General features: G+C 42.0%; 1 protein-coding gene across 5 annotated transcripts in view; it reads left to right on the plus strand.

Annotated features, from left to right (window-relative positions):
• Positions 1 to 831: 831 nt before the first annotated feature.
• The window catches only part of EPB41L4B (erythrocyte membrane protein band 4.1 like 4B), a 167,753-nt gene continuing 141,461 nt past the window's right edge, over positions 832 to 27,123 (plus strand). For 3 of the 5 annotated variants that reach the window (XM_086896711.1, XM_086896717.1, XM_086896732.1), the window contains exon 1: positions 832 to 1,198. In XM_086896711.1, coding sequence (XP_086752837.1) covers positions 899 to 1,198 — 300 coding nt within the window. In that variant the 5' untranslated portion in view covers positions 832 to 898. The remainder of the gene's footprint in view (positions 1,199 to 27,123) is intronic. The other 2 variants (XM_086896727.1, XM_086896739.1) reach the window with 2 other exon arrangements.

Raw genomic sequence — 27,123 nt, forward strand, 5'->3', positions numbered from 1 at the left:
CGGGACGGCCGGGAGGGTCTGGTTTTTCCACGGGGCCAAGTTCTCACAGCGGTTTCCTTGAAACAGCAGACCGCGCTGATCGCAAAGGCAAACGCGGGGGCATTCCCACGCACGGGCAGAGCTGTCTGTGCACAGGGGATGAAGGCGGCGGTGGGAGAGGCGGGTCGGTGCCCTCCTCCTCCTCCTCCTCCTCCTCCTCCCGGCGGGATCCGCCGCTTCGGCCACCTCCACCACAGGCGAGACACGTCCTCCTGCTTGCGCCCAGCTCTCCATCCCCCCTTGTCTTTTTTCATTTCCAGAAAACTTCCCCCGTCCCCTCTCCCGCCCGTCCGAAAGGGCGGGAGCGGCAGACGGGCGCGGGGGGGAGCGGGGCGGGGGCAGCGCGGAGAGCTCGGCGCGAAGCAGGGGCCGCCCGGCAAACCCAGCCGGGAAAGAGGCTCCACGCCCCCGCCGCTTCTCTCCCCTCCCCGGCACGGAGGCGGTGGCGAAGGGCTGCCGTGGCGCACACACCGCCCCAGCGGCCGCGGAGCCGGGGCAGTTTCCGTAGGAGCGGAGCGGAGCGGAGCGGCTCGGCTGCGCCCGGCTCTTCCCCAGCAGCGCTGCGCTGCGGGGCCTCCCCCGCGGGCGCCCGCCCGCCTCAGCAGCTCCCCCTGCCCGCCGCGCCGGCCGCACACCCGGGTGCGGGGCTGCGGGAGGAGCCGCGTCCCGCCCCGCCCCGCCGTGCCGCTGCCGGGCGGCGCTGCAGAGGGCGGAGCGGGCGGCGGGGCGGTGCGGCCGGCGCCCGGCGCGGGCTGGCTCCCGGCGGGCGGCGCTGCTGCGTTGCTCTGGGAGGCGCCGCGGGGCCGGGCGCGGAGCTGCGGGCTCGGGGGTGTGAGCGGCCGGGCAGGGCGCCCCCAGGATGCTGCGGTTCCTGCGCAGGACCTTTGGCCGTCGGTCGATGCAGCGCTACGGGCGAGGAGCCGGGCGCGGAGCCGGGCGAGGTGGGCTCGGCGGCGAGGGGGACGAGCGGGACGGGGGGCTGCGAGGAGCGGCCGCCGCCGCCGTCGGCTCGGGAGGCTTCCCCTCCTCGCCGCTCCCCGGAGGGGTCGTGCACAGCGCCGGAGCGCCCGTCCACATCCCGGCGGCCGGCGGCAGCAAGCCGGTGCTGCAGTGCCGCGTCCTTCTCCTGGACGGGACCGAAGTCAACGTGGAGCTGCCGGTGAGTAGCGTGCGCTTACCTCCGCCGCCTGCAAAACGGCGCCTGCAGCTACCCCTCTCCCCTCCTCCGCATCGTCCCCCCCTCCCTGGCGACAGGCACCTGCGAGTGCCCCCCCCCGGCCGCACAACAGGCGCCGTTCGCCGGGAAAGCCTCGCTAGTTTCGTCCTTCCCTCCGCGGGCGCCCTCGCCGCCGTCCCCGCCTGCGTGCACCTGCTGCCAGGTGCGCGGCGCGCCTCCCCGCCATGACCGCCGCCCGCCCCCGTCCTGCCGGCGGGAGCCGTCTGCGCCCTTCTTCCCTCTCCCCGGAGCCAGCGGGGAGGGGGCACCCGCTCTCCTCCCCTCCTGCGCAGCCCAAAACAGCCCCTCGCAGCGCTGCCATCCGCGGCGCCTCTCCCGCCGGGAGGGGCCGTCCCCGCGCTGCGGGCGCTACCTGTGCCTTTCCCCGGCTGCTGCGGGGGGGCCGCCCGCTGAGCCCGCCCGACGGCACCGCCGGCTGTGGGGGGCATCCCGGTGTGCCAGGCGGGGGAGAATGGTGCCTTTGGCCCCGCTGCCCTGCGGCTCGCAGCCCTCAGCCCCGCGGCACCTGTGGCGCCGCGGGGAGCGTGAGGCGCGGCCGCGCTGCCCCCGCCGCGGCCGGGTCTCCGGGGGTCGCCGCCTCCTCCTTCTCCTCAGCTCTCGTCGCCCACCGCCCCCGCTGCCGGGGCGGGCTGACGGGCCCTCCGGGGTGGCCGAGGCGCTGTCCCCCGTCCCGTGGCGGCCGGGTGCGGGGCCGGGGTCAGGGGTGAGCCTGAGCGGCTCCGGGGGTGCGGGGACGGTGCCGGCGCTGAACTTTCTGCCCTGCCGCCGCTGTGCAGGAGGAATGAGGAAGGGACGGTGCTGGCCTGCGGGGCTGTGCCTGTGTTGTTCGTGACTGCTCGCTGAGGTTGGGCCGCGTTTGTAGGTGTTTTGGCATCCCCAAAACCCGTTGTGTGTCATTTTATCAATCCTGAAGGCAGCTGCACGGTGTGTATTGGTAGTTTGCAGTTTTGGTTCCTTTCATTCCTCACAGTTTCCAAATACTCACCACGCATCCTTCTTCGCTGACCTTTTCCCTCCCTCTTGAGGGAGGGAAACCCAGGTTTCCCATGAAATAGTACGGAAGTTTATCATGTTTGAAAAACATTTAATCTTCTTTCCGTTTCAACCCAAATAATGACCAGCCATTAAGCTTGGTCTCCAAAAACAGGTGGGAGAACTTAGTGAATGTAACAACCTGACAAATTGTGCACCGCTTTACTCTCCAGCCGTATAAAAGCAAGTTTTTTTTCATAGTACCTTTAGAACATGCGTGTTAGGTGCCTTTCACATTAGCTGTCATCTGTATATGTTGGCATCATTTCACGAAAACATGGATTTTGGCAACCCTATTGTTTCTGCTTAAAAGAAACAGAGGAGATTGAGTAAGACTCTTACAAGTGAATAGAGAAGTATGTGAACGGAGCCACCTAGAGATACTTGCCTGCAGCATTATCAGGCCTCCCTTGCCTACAGACTACATCGCACATTTCCAGATATTTGAAATGCTAATATATTTCCTCTCCTCACATCTCCTTCACAACTTGCTGCACTCCTCCTAGCATCTCAGCACGTATATTTTATAAAGTAGACTTGATCGTTATCAGTGTGCTAAGGGTTTACTTATAGAGGTCTATGTCAACAAGCTTGGTAAATATTTTGTTTAAGGTAATACTCTGTTTTATCAAAGGTCAGATTTTGCTGTAGAGCCCGTTTAAGATAGTTTGAGGATTTGTAGGATCAGAAAGTGAGGTAATGACACTCTTAGTCCTTGAGTGCTGAAAACACATGGACCTATCTGTGTTGCCCAGTAAAGAAGCTGTGAAGCATTCTTACTTGAACTAACCTCCAAATGAAGCTAAGACTTGCCAGTGCTGTCAGAATGTGAGCTGCGCATGTGGTGGTTATAGCTCAGTTGTCCAAAGACAGAGTAAGAAGTTGGCCTTTTTTTTTTACATGCAAATCCCTAGACTGATGGAGGACTTTGGAGCATTTAATAGCTGTCAGTGTTTTGGGGATTAGAAACTGTTCTGTTGAATTACATATCTGTTCCTCATGGGGTTTTTTTTTTTCCTTTCTTTCACAGAAAGTAACACCCACACTGAGAGTTAGAAAAACTGAAAGAGGCATTGCACCATTTATAGATGTTGATCAGTAAAGTTTCCCTGAGATTTGCAGGTCTAGATTTTATGGGAATAGGGCGTGAAACAGAATGTGCTTTAATATTCAGAAGCTGAGGTATGGGACCGGTTAAGTTGAATGAATTGAGTAGCATCTCTTTAAAAAATGTGTATGGTGCTTTCTTTCATTTCAGATCAAATTTTATCTAAAGGGAGGGAGTGTGGGCTTCATCACCAATGAGCAGCTTACTCATGAAGTCAAGTACAGAGATGATTGCAGAGGATTTCACTGTGCTGCTGATTGTGTTTGCAAGCACTTATTTCAGGAGATACTGGCATCTACAAAATGTGCTCTTCATGCTGACATTCTGCCCCTCTTGCCTTTCTAGTTGAAAAAGGTTCTTGATATTAGAACACAATACTCTTGCAACTACAACTTTTTAGGCTATCTTTGAGTCTTCGTTTGGAAATAATTGAGAGGTTTTTTGATTTCAAAGACTATGGGGTTTATTTGTTTGTGTGGAGGAATGTCAGAAAAGACATAACTGGAGGACAACTAGCTATCTACATAGAAAAAAGGTTCAGGGTTTATTTTGTGGTGTTTTTTTTTTTTAAATATACCAATAAAACTGAAAGAAACCCTGAAACTTTTGTCCAAGTTCTGCCACAGTGTTTTCTTACAGGTGGGGCTGTTGGAAAAAGAAATCCTGCATCAGTAAATCGATAACTGTCTTTGTGGTTAATGTTGTAGTTTGTGTGATAGTGTCTGTGTGAGAAAGTATGTGTCTTGTAAACTCTCGTCAGTTTATGGTGGTAACAGAAGCAGAGATCTACCCTGATCTCCAAGTTCTTCCTTAGCTCATTCTTCTGTAAGCTGCACAGCAGTAGTGAACTAGAGTAATCTCTCTTCTTTATCTGTGCTCCCACACCCGCTTTCTACTGGGACATTTGCACTTTATTCTTTTTACTGCAGGTGCTCTGCCCTTGGACTACCCCATTTGCTAGCCTGCCCTTCTATGTGCTGTGTACTCTTTCATTTGTAGGTGTTCTCTGGCTTTCACAAACTTGTTTTGTACCCAGCTGCCCCCACACAAATGTCAACATAAGATTATTCTGAGCACTGCAGATACCCCTGGATAATGGTTTCTATACTCAGCTTCTTGCATGAAATTTCAAGGATTGCTTAATGATGCTGGCTTTTTTCTTCACTCTTAAGGCAAGAATCATGTACCTTAAAAGTATTCTTTCTAAACAGAATAATGCAGTGGATGGCTTCTTAAACCCACAAGCTCCTCAGGGCTCTGCATTGAATGTGAAATGCTATTAAGGTTGGATCTGTTATACAGGAGTGAGTGGCAGTTGGCCAGTTCTGTTGCTGTGGGGTTATTTCCCATGGGAAGGGGAACATAAATGGTGTCATTACTTCTTCTTGACCTGACACCACGTGCCTGCACATCTGAAATCCAGTGATGAGAACTGACGCAAGGAGAAAAACACTTCCATTAGAAGCCATCCCCCCTCCCTCACACATAGCTGCCTGTGTATTTCTTTTTACCACCGGGAACCTGTTCAGTATCTTTTGTGTTGTACTCTGACTTACACTGGAGGCTATGAGCTGGTCAGAGTTTGCAGCTTGGTTGTAGGTAGATGGAAGGCCACTTGCTCACTGTTGCCAAAACAATCTTGCCTCTGTTTTTCTGGAGGACTCGTGACTTTAATGAAAGAAAAACTGTTTGTAGGTGATGCTGTGTTCTTACAGAAAGAATGCAAGGAGAGAGCATTGACATTTAGGCTGCAGTGATGTCTGCTAGTTAATGCATAGATGGCTCTCAGATAAAGCCAAAAAGCCAAATTTTTCTTAACTCTAAGGCATGATGGTTGACATTTCTAAAAACTTAGTCTTTGATTTTTAATTATGTGCATCTTACAAAAGCTTAAAGGGCAAATATGAAAGATGGCTATTCAGTGGGACTGTCCAGAGTAGCAGGAATTAATGTTGCTTAATGCTGTATAAAATGGTATTTTCTGGTAAATTGTGGGAGGGCAGGAGGAAAATGAACATTTGTAGAGTGTTCTTAGCTTTCTGTAGTTTTAAGTGGGATAAAATGAAGAAGCAAATAGTAAGCTTCCTCCACTATGAAAATCCTCATCCTGCAAAGCAGATCTAAGATACCTTACATTTTCTGTGATGTGAATCCACAGCAGTCAACATTTTGTCTGTTATAAATACTTCTTCCTAAAAATCTTCTTGCTCTGATAAATTCCTCTGCTGCTGTGAACAACCATTACAGAGACTCGTGTGATCTATTAGAAAGTGTGTAATGTTTAAGGATTAAATTAATCAACAGCTCAAATATAACTCTTCAAATCTGTAAATTATTTTCAGATGAATGGCTTTCATATTATTTCTTTGCCTTCCTTTTGGTGTATCTGTTTTAATAATTGTTTTGGCTGCTATGGAAACACTTCAGGATAGGGATAGGAATAGTAAATGTTCTTCAACTAATCTCTGATCTGCTATGTGTTGTAGTCTTTTCTTATTGGGGTAACATGAACATAGCAAAAATTGCTGTCTGGCCTCTATGCTTACATCAAATATAAATGTTAAATTAACTCTTGAGCAGTCATCTCAGTTCTACTGATTAGTGTATTTGACTTGATAAAGTTATAAATCTCAGGAAAGAAGTCCAGTTCATTTTTTTCTTTCTTTTATATCACACATGACTTCCAAACAATGTTTCATAAATATTAACTCTAGAGAAATGCACTAATATGCATGTAGACACTTGGATTCAGGTCATGCTCTGGAGTTTCCTAACTAAGGAGCTACACACCCCTCCAACAGATGTGTTCCATCACGTGGGTGATGGGATTTTCAATAAAGTCATTAAAGCTTTTATCACTTAAAAAATTGGTAATATGCTGTCTTTATGCAGAAATTACCTTTCAACAGCATAAAATTAGAGTACTTGCTGGAAAATGTTAAAAGCATGTTTGCAACATTGGAAAGGGAAAGGCCTCTCACGTTCATGAGCTCCTGCGAGCACCAGCACCAGTTAATTCCTTCATAAACTGATCAGGCTCTGTTGGTAGAAGAGGTTGGATAATTTTGCTTCTTCAGTTCACGTTGCAATGCCTTTTGAGTACCTTACAGCTCTGATTAAGCAGCTGTAGCTAGAACTCAATGTGTTGTCTGGTGTTAATAACCTTTAATTATGTTATCCCTGTTCCATATGCCTTGATGCATTGCTGCAGCGTGTGCTGAAGGTGTGTGAGAGGCATTCACAGTACAATCACATACAGAATCAGGAACATGCACAGCCCCAGAGAGAGAAATGAGATGGGGTGTGCATACGTGACTGCAGCCATGCTTCAGAAATGCATAATGCTAGGCTCTTGAGAGGGAAGTGGGAATTTTTGGCCCTTGATGTGCTTGCCAAACATCCCCAATAAATCTACAGCAGGTAAAAGAAACATAGTAGGAAAAGGAGTACATAGTAGAAAAAGGAGACAAAAAGCAGTGCTTTGTTTTGGCATATGTAAGAGAAATTCTGCTTGTGAGTTCCATTAGTTATTAATGAAAACCAATACAATTTTTCAATGTAATACAGGTAGACAGGATGGCAGGAGTACTGCTGCAAAGAATTGACAACCAGGGTGGGGGAGAAAGCCGGTGATGAGAGCAGTATAATGCAAAAGTAAGAGCACCTGGTACTAATTTTCTGGTGGAGAGATGGGGAGAAGATAAGGTTGTTGTACATATTCTTTCAGAAGCCTTTTTGCAGTCTACTGGAAGACAGCTATGCTTAGGAGAGTCACCATGTGAAATGTCACTGTGGCTCTTGTTTATTAGCACAGAAATGCATTTCATAGCAGGTATTTGCACTGAGCTTACCTATCCAATAGCAAACCTTGGAGAAACTTTGAAGACCACCACGGATTTGAAGGGAGAGGGTCTATAAGAAGGAAAGTTACAGAACAGTTTGATGATACAGGAACGTTTTTGTCAACAGTGTACATCTAATATGTTTTGGGGTTTTGTTCCAGTGGTTCTGTTCTAGCCTATATTGCTGGGTGGTAATCCTGTATCTTCAGGCTCATAGTAGGAGTCCTGAAGAGGAAAAAGATCATCTGGGCATGTAAAATGTTCCTTTGAGGCAAGAAATACAGGAGCAAAGAGACTTTGGAAGTTCAGTACACGTGTAAGAGCAAGCAGAGGAGTAGTTTTGTTTGGATTGCAGAAGATGGTACAGGAAGAAAAAAGCTGAAGAGACTATATATGTAACTGTCTAACTATGTATAAAGTAAGGGATGTATTGTTCATCTGTTTCTTTTCTGAAACAGAAATGGGATAGCTACCTCCACTCCTGCTTCTCTGCACATGCTTTGTCTTCGTGAACTTCCTTCTGTTCCTATTTGTAGTGCCTCTGTAAATACCTGTTTTATGTAACTTTCTCTGAGAGGCTGGCCTTGTTTAGTGCCTCATCTTCTTCAAGCATAAGTCCATTTTGCAATTCAGGGCTTTTGTTGTTTAATTCCCAACCATTTCAACAGCCCCTTTTCATTTGCAGTCTCCTCCTTGAGCAATTATCTGTACTTTTTCTGTGTGGATATCATCTATGCTAGTATTACTAGCATGATGCCTAATGCATTTTCTCTTTAATAAGAGCAGATTTCCTTTATTTTTGTGGGTTTTCCTTTACTTGACTCTGTTTTCTCGGTCTGTAAAAGTGTTTTTGTTTTCCTCCCAGGAGCAGCTAGCTACGCAAGCTGTGAGGAATCTCTTATGGGAGGCATTTTAAAGAGCATTAGAGGTCTGCTTCCTTCTGGTTTGGGGCTTGAGCATAATTCTCTGTCCTATTCCCTCTTACTAGTTTAGAAAATTTCTGTGGCTTTCTGCAGCTGTTAGAAAGTTGAAATGCTCCTCAGTTTCCCTGCTGTTGCCATGAGTCTGTGGCTGGCTCGGCAGCTCATTCAGCCAGCTTGACTCGCCTAAGTGCCCTGACTGCCAGGGCACAAACGGTGCAGGTTGAGGACAGCTTGTTGTGAACATTTGTAGACATTAGGGAAACACTGGGAGCTATTGGTGAAATAATTAATTCAAAGGTTAAACCTCCATACTTCAAAAATGTATGGTTTCACACGGGACAACAAAATGGACCTGAAAACTCAAATGATTTATACAGGACGTAGAGAGAAGAAGGGAGAACATACACATCATTGAGTTCGTAGGCTCTTTGCATAGTAAATAGAAGGATAAGTACAAACAACACCTTTTTTTGCTAGAAGGATGAACTCAACAGCTGCTAACAGTATGTACGGTGTTTCTGGGTTAGTATTTTAAATACTTGAGAAAACAAGGGGTTTTTAGTACTTGTTTTCCAATGTAGGCTATAGTAAATGTTCTTTTATTTTTTTTCTGCATTAGAAATCAAAGGGTTGGAGGGTAATGAAGTGTTTAGAGTGACCATCTGCTCTTCATTTGACTTGCTATTTCCATTTATTTCTGTGCATCAATTTAAATGTGTCCTGGTCCATTAGCTATATTGTGATGAGATTATTTTGAAATATTTGTTGAGGTTAGACTCAGATTCTGGCTATGAAGCATGAAAAATATTAAGAGTTAATTTATGTTGGATGTTTGGTTTTGATCTTTACAGATTCAGATTGTTTCCCATCCTTGTTGTTATGGAACCACAGATAGTTTATCCAAACAAATACCAAATGTTGTAATTTTTTTTTCCTCTTCCGTTCCTTTCTTTAAGCATATTGAACTTATTCTGTATTTCATTATCTTAATACATTTGATACAGTTTGTATGATGAGACTGGAAATCCTAACAGAAGAGCCAGTTTAATTAATGTTTGTGAAATATTACAAATAACTCTACACAGATACATGGAGAATGTTGGTACTTTCTTTTGAAGAGCTTCACTTTATATGAACATAGTGGAATAAAATACAGAGTTAGAAAAGCAGTGCTACCATTTTTGGATTGTGACCTGTAATGAAATTATTCTAGACTGTAAGATAACTTTGAAGGATAACTTATATGAGGATTAATTCTTTTGTGGCTGTTCGAAAATAATGATTTTCTCAGTTTTTTTGTAGCATTAGTAATTGATTATATGCATTATTTTCATTGGTATGTTATGTGTATGTAAATATCTAAAATAAATGTAGACTTGAGAGGATTTTTGTAATTTGGCAGTCTTGACTGGGAAAACACCTGTTTCTTTTTTGTCCTCAACTGAGACTAAACAAGGATACTGCTTCTCATTCTTAAATTTGAAGTTTCCTATTGCATGCATTTCACTATGTGAGGTCTTGTAGGTTATTGGATGATAAACAACGTCAGTTTTCTTTGTTAAGCTTTACAATTATCCCAGGCTCTGAACAAATTCTCACTTTAATTTTGATAAATAATGTTAACAGGCTAGCTGCATCACATCTCTCTTGCTGGTATGAGGTCCAGACGTTACCTGCTTTAACCATGCAAATAAATATTTTCTAAATTTCCTGAGAAAATAAGCAGTCCTATGAAATTTTTTCCTTCTTCTCCCTTGTTTCCATTGAGAATCGGTCAAGGCTGCTTGCAGTCATTTAAACAAATCTCTTTAATACCTTGTTAGTGGTTCCTGTATTTACGATAATGGTACGATTTTAAATTAAGAGCTTACATTTATGTAAAAGACCTAACTCAAGAACTTCCATTTTCGCAAGCAGGTCTGAGCACACCAGTGTTCAGTGCAATCATTGTGTTGCAATAAAGATCACTATTCAGTAGAGATGCTGATCCTCAGTGTGGAGATTTTATATTCAAGCTACTTACTGAGTAGAAATTCTTCCTGAATAATGAACCTTCCATGAGTGCTTTGCTTTGAGAGATGATGAATGATGAGTCTGTTATCTCTTTGAATTAAGCAAGTAAGTGAAGAGCGGTGGTATTCTTCAAAGTAGGTCGTATCGCAAGGAAGGGCAGCACCCTGCAAGTGTAAAGTCCAGTGGGCAGCATCCACTTCTCTCTCATTTTTTGGGCTTTGGATGGCGGTGTAAAGAGATGTGAATTCAGACGTCCTGCCTTAGCTCTGTGGGCGAACGAGCTGGTTTAACAGCGTAACAATATAACTTTGTTGTGCAAAAGACTTAATTTCTTTTCCTCCCTCATCCTGCTGTTTCATGTTGCTGGGTTTGGTTCGGTTTCTTTCCCTGCTGTTCAGCAATGAAGAGAGGGTGGCAGGAAATGTTGTTCTTTGTGGCTGGCATCCTCTTTCCCTGAGGAGGAGCATTTCCAGCCCCGCTCCCACTGTCTCAGGTCGGCCCACGAGTCTCGTCTGCCAAGGCCGAGCTGGGAGCTGGGGCTGGGAGCAGCCAGCTGCAGGGAGGCTCCACGGGTGCCCAGCATCGCCCTGGCACTATTAGTTCTGCTCACTGGAGTTGTGTTCTTGACTTCCAGTTAATTGGAAGATGTTAATTTTTATGGGTTTTCTTTTCAATGGGGGGAACTTGCTTACTAAGACAGCAGAGACCACTGATGCCTTTTACAGAGGCCAGTGAAGCCATTAAATGTTGACTGTAGCACTTTTCCCTTTCTCCTTTAAGCTGATTGCTTAAGCTGTTATCAGCCTGTGTGTGTGCTCTGTCTCCCTTCATTCCCTCCTTCTCTTACAATGATATTTCACATTTGGTTTTTCTCTGTTCAGTGAACTGTTTCAAAACTTATAAAATCAAACTCTTTGTTTTTAGGTGTGAAAATCAGTGAGCCTTTGGGGCATGAAAACTCAAACTATTGCAAACAGTAGGCACTTGGAGAGGAATTTTTCTTTTAATTAAAGGGGTTTAGTTCATCATGAAAGGTGTATAATGCATTTTGGGAGGTCAATCTATGAGGAAATAATCTCAACAACAAATATTTTATATAGTATTCTTAAACTTAAAATGGAAAACAAGATGATGTTATTTTCCCATTGCCTTCCTGTTTTCCCTTGAATTCTCTGAGCCATCCCCTCTTTCTTGATATTACTTACAATTTTCTTTTTTCCTGTGTAGCATGTTGATGCATTATATGCATTAAAATTTATCCTGTAGTAAAGCTTTAATGCTGCATCATTTCTGGCTTTAGAAAATAAAGATGTTTACTTTAAAGATGGAAAAAAATGAGGAAGGAGTTGGAGCATTTGTCTGTATATTAGCAAAAAAATGGGCCTAAGTTGATGACTGCATTTCTCAGGAGGGAGTGGGAATAGAAAAATTCAGTGCTGTGAAACAAAAACAAGTGGGTTTTGTTTGCTGCTATTGAAATTTGCCAGCATATATTCTCATTTTACACTTCATGTGCTTAGATTTTGATGTATTTTCACATTAAACACCCAGCATATTTTGGCCTGTGATTTGATCATAAAATGTATTTTGCAAAAAAAAAGTTCATCTGTTTCAGGAAATGTTTTGATTTAACAACATTGTTATGGTCAGGTAAGCAGACCATGATTTCATCCCCCTACATGTTATTGTATTAGCTACTGATAGAATGGTTTCTTCTTGAAGAATTTCATCTCACTTTGACAGAGCAAAACAGATCATCTGGTAGCATTTCCAGTATGAACAGAATCTTGAAAAATTGTCAAACAAAGCAGAAAGATATGCTCTTTCATAAATAGAAAATACCGTTCATCCAAATTTTGTTTCGGAAAGCAGATTTTTCCCTGTAAAAGCTGCCAGTTTCTCAGCATTTGTGTAATGCCAGGAGGGGAGAACTTTCCCAGCTGTGTGCTGGAAGCTTCCTAGGAAGAGAAAAGAGTCTGAAGAACCTCTGTGTGACACCTCTGTGTGAGCTTGCTGTGACTTTCAGGAGCTGCTGTGAGTGGGAAAGCTGCAGTGCAAGTTCTGGCTCAAAATTTTGTTTCTTTTGCATTCAGGAAGGCATCTTACTGTTTACTGAAATCAAAAGTTACTTCTTAATTCAAGGCAGATAGAGCTTTTACATAATACCAAAATCTTCAGTAAGGTGTTTGGAAAAGTTGTTTCTTGCAAGCTACAGGGAAAACTGGTTAGGTTGTGAGAGAGAGATAGGGAAACATTTAAAGAATATGAATTCCTCTTTATTGCATGTGCACTAACCTCCTTAACAAGATAAGGCTGTCAAGACTGGGACAGCATGAAATGACTTGTGGAAGCCAGCAAATATAGATCCTGTGAAAAGCTTCAGGCCTGAGGAGCTCTCCTTACAGACAGCAGCTCACTGGGCAGCACTGCCTGCTTTCCTTGCACAAGTTTTAGATTAGACTTCAAGTCCCTGTATATGGGAAGGAAGCTTTTCTCCCAGCTTTCCTTTTGAGTCTTAGAAAACTACGTTGGTTTGTTTTTTTTGTACTGGTGTCTTAAATGGTGCAGTCATCTGTCTGCATTGCAGAGCTGATACAGGTGAGGTGGAGGACGAAGTTCTTTTGTTTCTCTTGTCTTGTGCAAGATGTGAAAGTGCTCACTGGAAACAGCAGACTGACCCTGTGTAATCCAACTCCAGTTTGTGGTGCTGAAAAAATGTTTCTGAAAGCAAAAGATTAATTCAGTGAGGTTCTGGAGGGACAAAACGTGATCACTTCCTCTGCTTCTGAGACTGCTGTCTGCTTTGCTTGGAAAGTATCTTCTGTGAAATGCCAAAATCTCTACCTCTGCACAGATGGTAGCGGAAGCTCCCAGAGAAGCGGACCAGGGTGTGGGAGGCTGGGTGTAGGGCTGATGTTCTAGGAGGTTTAGGAGGGACCTTACTGCTCCACAGCTGCCTGAAAGGAGGGTGTTGTCAGGTGGGGGCCAGTCTCTTCTTCCAGAAGAGATACTTCTATCCTGAACAAGTGATAGGACAAGAGGAAATGGCCTCAAGTTGTACCAGGAGATGTTTAGATTTGATGTTAGGAAAAATTTCTTCACTGAACGGGTTGTCAGGCATTCTAATGGGCTGCCTGGGTAAGTGGTGGAATCACCATCCCAGGAAGTGTTCAAAAAATGTGATGTGTTGCGATGCTTAGATACATGCTCTAGTGGTGGACCTGGCAGTGTTAGGGTAGTGTTTTGACTTGATCCCAGAGAACTTTTCCAATCTTAATGACTCTGTGGTTCTACCATGAAAATATATGAGTGCCTTTTTGTATCTCAAAAGCCATTGTGAGGCTGCTGGTTCCTGGTTAGGATGATGTTAAATGAAAGTCAAGTGACTATTCTCCTAGACATCATTTCTTCTGTCACTCTTTATATTGAGGAGAGTCATATGGGTGGCTTGTAAATAGGATCTGAACTGTAGCTTTGTTTCAGGTCAGAAAGGGTCATTGTGAACACTTAATCTGTTTCCCTTCCTTGATCAGTCTCCAGAATTTCTTCCAAGAATATGCTTTAAGCCTGTCACTTTTTTACCATCAGTGCTCTCCTTGGATCTCATTAGTTTATCTGTCTTTAATAGTCTTTAATGAGAAGCAGTTACTTACTCATGTTGCATGTGGACTTGTGAGTATAATAATTGGTCTTTTATTGTACCTTATATTTTTATGGTCTCTGTTATCCCGTCTTGCTACTTGAGCAGGCAAGCAGCAAAAAGTCATGGAGCTATGGGAAAAAATATTCTCCATATGCAGGTATGTGAAATTCATACACATGCCACCTCTTAGTCTTTTCTGTGTTTAAGTAGATAAAAACTAAATTTATTTACAGATGCTTTTTAGGCTCAGAAATATTGTGTATAGTTTTTTTTTCTGACATTGTGAATAATGTGCAGGTATTTGAGCTGGGAACAGCAGTGTTGTGTTACAATGGTTTGCTGAATGTAATATGAAATGGCATTGCTTCTTACCTAATGTTCCCTTGTTTGTTTTCTTGGCTGTAATGTTACACTGAGAGGTCACAGTCCATTGTTTTTCTGTTGTTATACCAAGGTTTGTGCAGTGCTGCTGAAAGTCAGGGCGCTGTCTTTGACCTAGTGAGTGCAAGTGAAACTCACGTTCCTCTCTGTGTGACCTGTGATTTCACTGAATTCAGCTACAGTGTGTTATGTGGTTCTGCATCCCCAGGATTTGCAAATCAGTATGTACAACCAACAAGACCCACCATCTCCTGCTACTGTGCCAGTTTTGTTCAGCAGGAGTAATTTTATTAGTTCCCTCCCAGGGAAAACTGGTGACTGTGAGCAGAACACTTTAGGGTTGCACTGACAGTGCTTCTTGCTGGCTGCTTTCCTTCTTTCCCTTCGTGATTAATTTTTTTAAAAAATCTGCCTCTTGTGAGCTACACACATCTATTTTAGGAATGCTTATGCTTGCTTCTGTCAGACTCATCAGCTGTTTTTTGAGAGTATGGGTGTTTCGTGGTCAGTTTAATTTGAAACAGTTCTTGGCTTCTCATCCCACCATGGTGCTGTTGACAGACACCTGTCCTTTCAGCTGTTTGTGGGGCTGTGCTGAAAGGCAGGTCAGGGATCAGACCCAGGGATGTTTCGAAAAACAAAAAGAAACCCCAACAAAACAACAAACAAAAACAAAACAGGCATTTGCAGCATTGAATGTCAGAAATTTGTTTAAAGTATGGCATAAGTAAAGGCCCAAGCAGTAAACAGAGGGCACAGGAGCTCCTTAAAGTGAAAGTTCTGCAACAGGCCATGTTGTTCAGTTGGGCCATGAGGCTCTAAGTAATCACTTCAGGAATGGATTGATTCATGTACTTGGTGCTGTCATAGCTTGGCCATGTGAGTGCTTCTGGTCTGCCCCACCAAAGAAAGACAGGTTAGAGTGAAGTGAAAGAAATAAGTGCTTGGTTGATGCAGTCCTGTTGTTCAGGGACAGAAATTGTGACCAGTAGTTCAAACTAGATCTGCAAGAACTCATCTGCTCCAAAGCCAGAGATCTTGCAGAAATGTATCTAAGGTTTCTTATTGCTGTAATGAAATAACAGTGTAGTTCTGTGGAGGAAGAAATTAGACTTGTTTTATGAGACGATTTTCTTGAGATCATGATGAGTGGTATAATTTATGCTGCTGTTATCTAATCCATTGCTGACTGGACCCAGCTGTCTCTAGTTTTTATTTTCAGAATCTAAAAGGGAGCTAGAGTTGATAAGAATAACAAAGCTGATACTGAATTTAGAAAGACACTAGGAATTTTAGAGAAAGTCATCTTTGTCTAGGCTTCACCAGTGGAGCTTCAGATGAAACCAGGACTGAAAAGTTGGTCCTAGGGTCGTTACTTGATCTGGATATCCTGTGATGGAGTGCATCCCTTATCCCTTGAAGGCTGGCTGCAGGTGAGGTGGAAGGAAACTATGCTGTTCAGGGAAGATGACTGCTGCATTGAGCAGAGCCTGGATTCCTAATCTATCAGGGATCCCTAAAATTCAAGTGGTCTGAGTTTAATTGTAGATGTCTGTTTACAGATATTCCAGAAATGGGTCTCGCTACTACAAATTAAGTAATTCTTAATTGTAAATAAATGTCAGTTAAATTTTATCTTTCCGTTTCTAATACCTCAATTATTTTTAGTTTAGTCTCTCACTTGGAAAGTAGAGTATGGATGAATTTGACTTCATGTTATATTTTCCAAATTAACCTTTTATGGTTTACTATTAAATTACTGCATTTATGGAAGGAAGCTTTGTTTAAGAGCATGATCTAAATCAGTGCTTTTTAAGAAATAGGTGGAAGATTATTTATCTTGAAAGAACAAATGGATGGCTCTGAGTCATGCTGAAGTGTTCCAGTGGAAAATATGCTTTTACTTCCAAGTACACAAGTTACATTAGAATGACAGGTTTCTACTAGAATGACAACTATTTTAACCACTTGAATAAACTTTTTTTTTCTTTTTTTTTTCTGGCGGTGGGGGGAGAAAACCACAGAAAAAAAAATTTGCTTCAGGATTTTCTTTCTTATGACCAAGTAGTTGTGTTTGTTTGATGGCTTGTGGGATAAATTCTGTTTTCAAAATGCTAAAGAAAACAGAGTTCCCAGGCCATCTGGTGCTTCTTTGTGTACATGCATGCCTGCATCCATTTACGGTCAGGACTGTTGTGGTGCAGCTTTGGGGTGAGGGAGATCAACCTGAATCGGGAAAATTTAAAGGCTGATGCTGACCAGAGTTTGGAGGTGTTGGTTTTAGTGTTCATGGGTGAAGGTTTCCAATTTAATATCTGATTTAAAAAAATATTATTTATTTATTTTAAGGTGCAGGCATTTGCTACTTCTTGTGATACTCCCAAAGCATCTTTGGAGGTGTTATACTGTCTGGGTAGTAAGGTGACAATGTCTGTTATCCCCATCTGGACAGGAGACTTGAGGCTCTGATAAACTGCTGCAGAAAAGATTACTGGAGATTGCCTAAGATGTTATTGCCTTTAGCCGTCTCACTCTGTGACTAAACTGACAGAAGGGTCTGCTGAGTAACCAGATATGAGTTTAAGCCATGGGAGACGCTGAGCTGCAGTGACTGAGATAAAGGTGTGGTGTTGTGCAGGAAGTGGTGACCTCGAGCAGAGTCGTGGGAGTATGTGGGTTTGGTAGAGTGTATTCAACAGCTTCAGTAAGGTTGCCCTGTCGTGCTTCTTGATATGGTTCTGGATTGTTCTTTCTGCACCCACATATTCGTCTGTACAGATTTTTGTCTGGAAAGCCCCTGCAAACTATTGCCATTGCATTTTGGGAGTAAATGTTTGAGTTCTATACTGGCCAAAAGAGGATCTGAAACACTGCTGGAGGGAGAATTAGAATGTTAAAGTCTTGATACTTAAGATATATTCTGTAGATGCAAAGCCCCTTGACTGTGTGAGACTGAGGAAACAAGTTTAGTTATAATGCCTCTTTATCTGGACTTTGTTCTAAAAGCAGAATTTCACCTTACACAAATACTGGGAGCTGACTAAATGTATTGCAGTGTTACAGTACAAAGTTCTTTCTGCTTTGACATTCTTTATTGAATTGAGGTGACTGTCTTGTGATAACCTTGTAGGGTAGAAGATACGAGCTTTACTTGTGGAAGATCCAATAACCTTAAATTAAAAGCACCTCTTTTTGCATAAAGCTGGCAGTGTAAAATTTGGTTAAGAACAGTGATAAAGCATAGGCAAAGCTGATAATTTGCTAAAATACAAATCTGTCTGTGCTACAGCTAATGTAGACAGATTATAGGTATTATAATTATTTTTTAGTGACTTGTTACATACTTGACATGACAGAAAAACTTTGTCATGAACTTTTCTAATTGCTGGATAAAATTTGTTTTGAACTTCTCCCAGCCCAATTAACAGGGTGGAAGAAGGAGGTTGTGGAGGCAGTTTCAAATTTATGAAGTTAAGACCTCTGATTTCTTTGAGACTTCTGTTAAACATGTCTGCTGATTCTGGGAGATTCAGCGGAGAGGGAGAGAGAACCAATTTGCCTGTTAAAAATGCATCAGAATAGAATTTGAGACTTTGAACATCTTACCTGTTAGACTTATTTTCTTATTAAGTTTATGACTTGTCTAAACACACCAATTACTAGTTCACTGTGAGTGTAAAGCAAATCAAAACCAGCTAAGTTTAAATGGGATGCTCTTACATAATCTAATGGTTGTGCATAATCTAAAACGCTCTAATACACTTTCTTTACAGATTTGCCAGTCACAATGCAATAGGTGTGTTCTTGTGAATTGGAAGACTTCTGTTCAGTTGTTCTTGCTCTTAAGCACTAGATTCATGGTTTTCTTAGTGTTGTCTCTAGTTAACTTTTTTCCTCACGTGTTCCTGGTCAGTACTTCAAAGATATGGATGTTCTACTCTTTTGATACATAGATAACTAAGAATTTGCCTGGTGATCACTGCAGCTTTCTCTGAACTTCATGCTGCTGATACTGAGGACATTTATTTTACCATGGTAATCCTTTCCCATCTGATTAAACTGCCTTGGCCAACGTATCAAAGATTGTTACTTGAATGCAGCTGGTGCTTTAGCTGAGTTTTGTTGTTGCTATGCCTTTAACTGAAATAACCTGTCTCCCCCAATGTCTGTCCTTCTCAGGCCATTTCTGTTCACTTTGTTTCGTTCTCTGAATCTGAAATACCCAGTTCTGATGTGCCAGGCTCATAGCATATTGTTTTCTAGCCTGGTAGACAGCATGTGTACTTCCATAAGGGATGTGGGTCATGAGTTAGTCAAGAGGTAATTATCTTCTCACATCTGCTGGAGCCTGCTCTTTCCTCTTGATGTTTTGTCTTGAACTTCATCTTTTCTTAGAAATGTTTCAAGCCTAGAACTTGTTTCTTACGATCTGAAGTGTGGTTTTGGTATTTAATGAGAGTGTGTTGAAGTCTTCACTGCTTGTGTCCTAACTTTATCTAGATTTTGAGGAGTCTGTCTCCTTCAAAAAGTAAACCAGTGGTAGAAATCTCGTTTCTTTGGAAGGCATACCTGCTGGCTATCATCTGTAAAAGTGTCTCTTAAGAATAAGGCGGGAGAGTGATGCTGCCAACCTCAGACTGCTAATGTAATTTTAGACAATAAGCGAAGTAGGACTACTGTATTTGTTTTGATTAAGTGAGGGGTAATGTTGTAAACAGGCTTTTATGGAGACTTTACAAAGGAAGTATTCCTCAGACAGTCAAGTTGTAGAGACCTTTATGATGCTCTGGAGTTTGCTGTTTCAGTGGGCAGAATTTCTTTAACCTGTAGGAAAAGATTTGACAAGTTGTTCTGCTTAGGCCTTCTAGTGAATAAGACCATGTCTTCTAGCTCAGTGAAAAAAATAAGTCAAAAGATGGGTTGAACTGGTTTTTATAACCTTAGTGATATTTGGATTTAGTTAAATGGAATGTTAAGCATTAACACATGAAAAGATTATTGGCAAAATACAGAAGTCAGAAACAGAAGAGCTTATAGCAATCCATTCAAAGTGCATTTTTCTAAAAAAATGATGAACTCTTGTATTTTTGTGTTAAAGGAGAAATTGCATTAACTATTGCAAGCCTGTGTAATTTATCATAATTTGTTTATAACAGGAAGAAAGAATGTAACAAACCATGCAACTCAGCATAATTCTTGTTTTTGATGTGCTGAATTTGCATGCTCACATAACAGTTTTGACAAAAATAATGTGTCTTCAGTTTGTTTCACATTTTTAAGGGAAAAAAAACCAATCTGAGATTGTCAGGTACAGGGTTTTCCCCACCTTTAGTAATTTGAAAGTATTTGTTAACCTGCATAGAAATAGGTGCAAATATGAGATTATGTGAGCTGAGAAACGGCTGGGTTTTTTTTAAATACATGAGCACTTGGTGTAGTTGAATAAAATCTACTGCATTCCTCAGTGATCTTATGCTCATAGATCGCAGTTAACTTGGTGGTTTTGCTCTTGTAATGCTCAAGTGCACCTGGTTGTTCAAGAAAAATTTGTTATGTATGCTTTGTGTCTCTAATGATCTTTGTTTTGAGTAACTGTGACTCATCTGGGGATGGGCTGAGGTGACAAACCAAACTCGTGGCACTTGACAATTTGGGGTTTTGCATCCTGAAGCTATTGTGCTCTTCACATGTATTTTTGATGATTGTTGTCTGAGTTCCCATCTTAATTGTGTGTTGGTTCACTCTGCACTTGCTTTGGGCAAAGGAAACTCAAAGTACAGCTCTAGGACCCAAAGGTATAGCAAGTGGCAGAAACTTATAAATCAATACGTAAATAAAATGGCAACAGTACTTCTCACAGTGTTGGGAAAACTGCCATCTTGATGTAAAAGCAAACCTGAACTTGGGAAAATAAATAATGAGTTTATCAAGAAAATGAAAAAATACCTGTTACCTTAGTTCTTCCAGCTTTGAGGATGTACTTGTTTGAGAAGTGGAGGAATAAGTGAGAGGTTTTTGGGTAAAGACAGAATTGTATTCCTGAAGAGAATGATTCTTTGATAGAATAGGAGAAAAGTTGTCTTTTGTCATTAGGATAATTGTCTTCTATGGTCAAGTATTAGTCAAATGATTTCTGGTTATTACAGAAATAGTAAGTAACTTTACAGAAAAAGTTTCTGTTGTAGAGAGCCAGAGGATCTTTTCTTTGTATAAATTAGGTTGAACTGTCATGTTTGCATTTTCTAGTGTTGGATTTTTTTTCCTTAAAATTTTTATGCTGACATAGTTTTTTTTTAAATCAGGGTTAACAAGGTTTCTGGAAACTAATGAGACTAAAGCCTCTGCTGTGGAAGGTGTGGTGTAAAGGTTGAGAACCTTGTGTTAATTTAAAATGTCACATGAATAAAAGAGCAGTGGAATTGAGAGGAAGGGCAAAGGCAGTAAGAATGTGACTTTGTTGCAGGCTGCATCATGTGCACACCTTGAGCTGCTTCAGATCACAAGCTCTCTCTGTTGATAGTCATCACCTCTACATGTTTTCCAGTGTCACAGAATGGAACAGGACTCTTGCTTCCTGACTAAAAACACTGAATTGTGCGTGCACTTCGCTAATAACAAATGTAGGCAAGGTCCACAACTGTAACATATTCCAGTCCTAAGTCTTCTTGCTTCCTCCCTCCTGTTCTCAATGTTATTTATAGTAATAAATTGTTTAAAAGTCCTTTGTGTAATTCAAAGGTCTAGCAAAGATAAAATACAGATTATGGTGTTATTTTGCTGAGAAACTGAGATGACTGTGCCATCTTTCTTCTGAAATTAAGAATTCTGGCAGCCTGAAATAAGCAAGAAGTATTCAGTAGGGTGCAGTATCTGAAAAAGATAATTACTTAAAAAATACTGTTCTCCTAGAGTAATTTGGAAAAGTAGAGGAGCTTATCCAGCAAACACCAATCACTAAATGCTGTTATTTATGTTGTCCATTTAGCATGAGTGCCAATTTTCAGATAAAGGAAGTTAATGGGAACAGATTCAGGTCAACAGAGTTGGTATTATTCCTGATGTTTAAGGGATTATGTTCTTTTAGTTCATGTTATTAGAAGATTTTTGCCAGAAAAGTAAATGGAAGATGAAATGAATCAACTCTAGAGTATAAACTCTATTCAATAGCTAAAACATCCTTGGCCACAGTATTTATGTATTAAAGTTGAACGCTTGTCTACTTTGCACAGGTCTTCCAAAGTAATTAATATGTATATATTGCTACATAGTAATTTAAACAACAGTCATTTAAAAGGCTTCATTAAACCTAAAAAATGCCAGGCTTGAGGAAGCCATGTGTATGTGTGGTTGCTGGAGCGATTTGTCATTTGAATTGAGAATGAAGCCCCTATTGAAAGCAAATGAACTAGGAAAGAACTGATCCAGCTGTATTGTAAATGAGCCTTAGAAATGAGTATAAGACCAGTGTTCATTCATACTGAAAAATGTAGGATAGCTGCCTGTGACAGTGAAAGGATGTTTAACAGTTACAGGATGATTTTATTTTCCCCACGGGTGTGATGTAAGGAGGTGAGGTAGGGGGTGGAGAAAAGCACTGAAGGAGAAGTTGTAGTGTATCTCTTTAATCAAGGGCTCTAAGCAAGTTGATATGGTGACATACTATCAGTCTTGGTACTAAACGTGAACTTTCTTACTACTTATTTAAATAGGAGCTTGTGCTGAAAGTATGTCACTGCTAATGTCAGAATTGTAGTAATTTGTAACTGGATAATTTTACCTGCATGGATCCATTTTTTTAATGATGTACACTTTGGGCATTCTGAGATTGTATTATTTTTGTAGAATCATGGCTATATCCTTGCATTTCTCTCCTTGAAGCCATGTTTCAGGTCCTGTTTCATTCTAGAGCTTTGTCCCAGAGAGACATTTGACTCCACAAAACTGTAATCGAAACTCAGGAAGGCACAACTGCATTTTTTTGGAAAGAACCAGAGTAAGATGAGTATTTCTCAGTTTATTGTAGTGCCAACAAGCTGGGACCTGCTTATTCCAGTGCTCCGCCCTTGTCAGAAGACAAGTAGGCAGTGCAAACAGTGATATCTCAATAGGCCTTTCACCTGCCCAGAACAAACACTGATCTGGTAGACACTCTGGCAGATGATATGTAGCTAGCTATGATGAATTTGTCTTTCATAGTTCAGATTTGGTGTAGATCTGTTTTTCTATACAGAAAATATCGTGAATCAGGTGTCAAGCTTCAGACCACCTTTTTTTCTCTGTATTCTTTATGCTTGCTTCTTTCTAAGCATGATTTGTAGGGTGGGGATTTGAGAAAGCAGAGGGTCAGTGCAAATCTAGCATTTAGATACCACTCGGATTTGTTGTCTTCCATTTAAGAAACTGTGTTTCTTTAAGAAAATAGGACTGGTCCCTCATGCATCAGTAGCCTTTTGCAAGATGCATTATTGATAAAATAGGTATTTTTCACCTGAGCTCATCTCTTACATTTCATTGTTAAAAAAATTCTAGTGGTGTGTTTTATGTTACCCTAGTTCCTGAGTCTCTAGCAATTTTGCCCTTCCAGTGTTACAGCCTATATCATAAGCTGTTTTTGAGCTTTGCTACTGTACTATCTTCAGGTGCTGATTCTTGAAGCTTACACATAGGAACAATTTAGTCTGAATACCCAGGTCAGCCCAGCTCTGTCTGCTTTAGTTAATTTGAACTAAGGTGCTGCTGTGGTCCTCCTACCTACTTTTCCTACTTCAGTTTCTTAGCATGTTAGATTTTTTTTCAGTTAAACTGGAATATTAGTTGTACTCTCTTTTTCCAAAGTCACTTTGACATCTGGAAGATCTTGAGGTCCATTAGTTTTTCTGGTGGGGAAAAAATGAGGACTTTGTTCCTGATTTGCCCAAGGAGACCTCTAGGTAACAGAGATACTCTTTTCCACTTCAAAAAGAAGTCCTGGCAGCTTCTGTCTGTGTGATAAAGTATTTGTGTATTGGATGTCTGTAGGGCTGCTGCTTCATTCTGGGTGTTCCTTTCCCCGAAATAATTCAACAGGAGCCCGGTTCTTTTGTTCTTATTTAGGTGGCTAAAGGTAGCTAAGACTCAGATTCTTATCTTGCAGACTTGGAGGATTTTACTTTTTTCTTGCCACAAGTGGGATGAGAGCAGGCAGAATGTGAGGGTATGAGGGAGCAGGTCTTACACGACCTGTGGTTGTTCGGACTCTGTTCAAGTCTTACTTGATTTGCATTCCTCCTCAGCCCCCGTTGTTGATGGAGAGATGCGACACTAGCCAGGAAAGTGGGACAGCAGAGCCTAAGCTGACTTTCTGTAGAAACTGCACATGTCTGGGGTTATTGGGAAGTTCTAGAGTTTATGCTCTGTACAGGTGAGCAGTCTCCATGCCCTGTGCCAGTTGGATACACTCTGAAAGGTGTGAGGTGCTTCCCTGGGAGATCAGGAATCCACAGGGAGATGTTTTCTTTGTAGAGACCCAGTTACTGAATCACACAACCATATAGGTTTGAAAAGAGCTTTATAGAGAAGTAATGCTGGAGGGCTTTTTCCTTTGTGCAAACTGGGACCATATTCTGGCCTTCCCAAGAGCAAGAGAGGGCAGAGCAGGAGCTTAGAACAGAGGAATGTTTCTCAGCACTGAAATGAAAATGAGAGTTTCATTCCCTTGTCTCCTGCCTGCTTTCTGATAAACATAGAAATTGCAGCTAAATTTCACAATTTAAACCTCTGGTATATGTCTTGTCATACTGTAATCTACTACTGTATGATAATTAGCCATCCAGAAGATAACAGAATCACATAATGATTTTTATGCTAATTCTCCTGTAGACTTAACTCTATTTTCTGGATAACTGTATAGTTACAGTACCTGCGTAACATGCCATGAACAATGTCTCCTAGGAAGAGGAAAAGAAGAGAATCAGCAGCACTATCTGCACAAATTGATATGTTGATTGCAGATGGCTTTACAATGCTGCCTGGTCATCACAAAAGACCTTTGTCAAGAACTTTTATAATTTTCCCAGTTACCATGCTTGCCTGTGAGAGTGAGATAGGGTTTCAGAACCTGCATGTGCACTTCAGGGAAGATTTTGCTCTTTTTTGAGCTAAGGCACAGATTTCTAGTGGTGTTCCACTTCTGTTGTACTCTGATAAAGCTCCTGTATGTTTGCTGTGAACTTGTACTGTGGTCTGCTTAAAAGAACTAACAGTACAAACACTTCTGTCCCTTTTTAATCAATTGCCATATAAAGAAAATTTTGCTGAAAGCACCCCAAACTGTTTTTGCTTCCTTTTGTGAGTGCACGCCTCAATCTTGTTGTGAATTACAGGTATGTATATCTTGTTGTTCAGTTGCTGAATGAAAAGGTAGAAGAATTATCATTTCCTTAGAGAGATAATCAGTTTTCTGGGAATAGCTACTTAAATAAACGAGAGATTGTGTCTTACCCCTTCCTCCCCTCAAAAAAAAAGGCTGAATTAACAGATGTTTTCAAGCAGCCTTTAGTATTCTGAAACTTAATTTAAACGTGAATGAGGCTGGAATGTTGTTTGTTCTTGTGTATGAGTGTGCTATGTGAAAAAGACATTTATGCTAGAGCTTTTACTAGTGACATCTGTTTTGATTGTTCTCTTTTTCTAGTCTTAAATAACATACATGCCAAGAGGGATTGCTTATTTTTTTTACATAGCTTCGAAGAAGACTCAAATTTGATTAATTTCATGTTGTACTTCTCCTCCAAGATGTTAAGGAGTTACACCCTTAGAAGAGAGGACCCTTAATCCTATTCCATAGAAACCTTTACATGTCAGTTGCTTTTCTGAATATAGTAAATATTTTCCTTAAAGCTGATAACATTTTAAAAAAGAAAATATAACCCAGGTTCTTTTGGTTGGGTTTTTTTGTTTGCCTTTTTTTGGTTTTTTGCTTTTATATATGAGAATGGATTAATGAGACAGAGCAGTAGGAACAATGACATTAAATGTGCTTTTCCCAAAAACAAACTGAGGGCGTGGAACACTTTTCTGCCAGTAAAGATGTGAAAATCCCAGATAGCAGAGAATTTTGAAGTTTCAGTAAGTTAAAGCATTTTGAGTATGTAGAAACCAGCATAATTGCTTGCAATAAAGCAGCAGTGCTTCAGGTGAAAGCTGAACCTGCGTTCCTGGATTATCTGATGTGTATTATCAAGAAGTGTTCCTCATATGTTGGAGGAAATATGAACTCAATGCTATTAAATAGCCTGGAATAAAGCAAGCTTCTACCAGTCGTAGCTTGCTTGTTGCAGAGTGTAATACAGAGGAGAAACTTAATGTAGAAAGAATCATTACAAACCATCTCTCCATCTTAGTTTTGGGTGTTGAAACAGCTGACTGGTAACTGAGAGTTTGCTTCTGTACTTGGAAGCAGACAGAAATGCACAATGACACTGAGTAATGAACACTCTTATTAGTAATATCGTTGGGAACAAATTCAGCTTTTTATGAGCTGTGTTTCCAGTGAAATTACTTGGACATTGTGCAGGCTTAATTTAAAGCAATATTATCCTCTGCTCATTGTTTACATCTCAAAACTTCACATACAGCTGTTTAACAAATTGAAAAAATGAGGGACTGAAGCAGTAACAAAATCAAGGGAAGTCTGCCTCCCAGCACTGAGTTATTTCTGTTGGTTACTGCCTCGATTGTTGTTGTTTATTGTTTTTTTTTAATTTATTTGTTCTTTATTTGAACCTGAAGTGTAGCTGAAGGTTATGTGGCTTGGAGGGTGGTGCTGTGTGCCTGAATTTCACTTCATTTTACTTGGGTGCACACTCCTTTGGGCTGCTTCGTAAATACAAACCTCGGTGTATGTGTGTTTCTTCTTAATCTTAATGGCATTTGTTTTGTTCTGTTTGATCTTGGCATGCATATATATTAGCCCCTGGTAGAGATGAGTCACATCTGAGACATGGTACATGTGCAGTGCTGTTTATCAAGCAGTAATTTCAGACTTCATTTAAATATATTTCGTTTAGCTTGAAGGTGTGTACGCCTTGAAGAACAGGCTTGACAAGATCTTGAACTGTAAGTAGTAGCAAGGCAAATGTGATCTGTAAGGAGTTTATAGCTCTGAATAGTTGACGAAATGTTGCAGGGAACAGAGTAAAGATTTGGTAGAAGATGGAAAGATACGGAAGAATATAGGGAATAGAGAGTATAAAATAAGACAGTTGGGAAACAGGTTGCTTGAATCAGTCTTGAAAGGAAGGACATAAAGTCTTACTTCTCCATTCCTGTCCCCTAGTGAAGGCAAGTGCCAAGTGCTGCACCAAGGGAGGAGCAAACCCAGGCATCAGCATTTGCTGGGTGGGAGGAAAGCTGCTGGAAAGCAGCTTTGCACAAAGGGGCCCTGGTGGACAGCAAGTGGAGCCTGAGCCAGCAGTGTGCCCTTGCACTAAGGAGGTGAATGGCATTCTGGACCCCAGGAGATGGAGTGTCACCAGCAGGGCGAGGGTACTGATCCTTCCCCTCTGCTCTGCACTAGTGATGCCTCAGCTGGAGTGCTGGGCCCAGTTCTGAGCTCCCCAGTACCAGAGAGACACGGGGATAACGGAGAGAGGTGAATGAAGGGCTGCTAAAGTGCTTAAGAGACTGGAGCACTTCATAGGAGGAAAGGCTGAGAGCTGGAACTGTTTAGCCTGTACAAGAGAAGTCTCATGGGGTGGGTGGGGAGACAGACACACACAACTTACCAGTGTGTTTAAATACCTGAAGGGTGGGTGCAAAGATGGAGACAGGCTCTCTTCAGTGTCATCCAGTGACAGGACCAGATGTAATGGGCACAAGCTTAAACACAGGAGGCTCCCTCTAAACATCAGGAAAAGTTTTGTTAC

Source organism: Cyanistes caeruleus, chromosome 1 (genome assembly GCF_971803275.1).
Source record: "Cyanistes caeruleus chromosome 1, bCyaCae1.hap1.1, whole genome shotgun sequence".
In the NCBI taxonomy this organism is placed as follows: Eukaryota; Metazoa; Chordata; class Aves; order Passeriformes; family Paridae; genus Cyanistes; species Cyanistes caeruleus.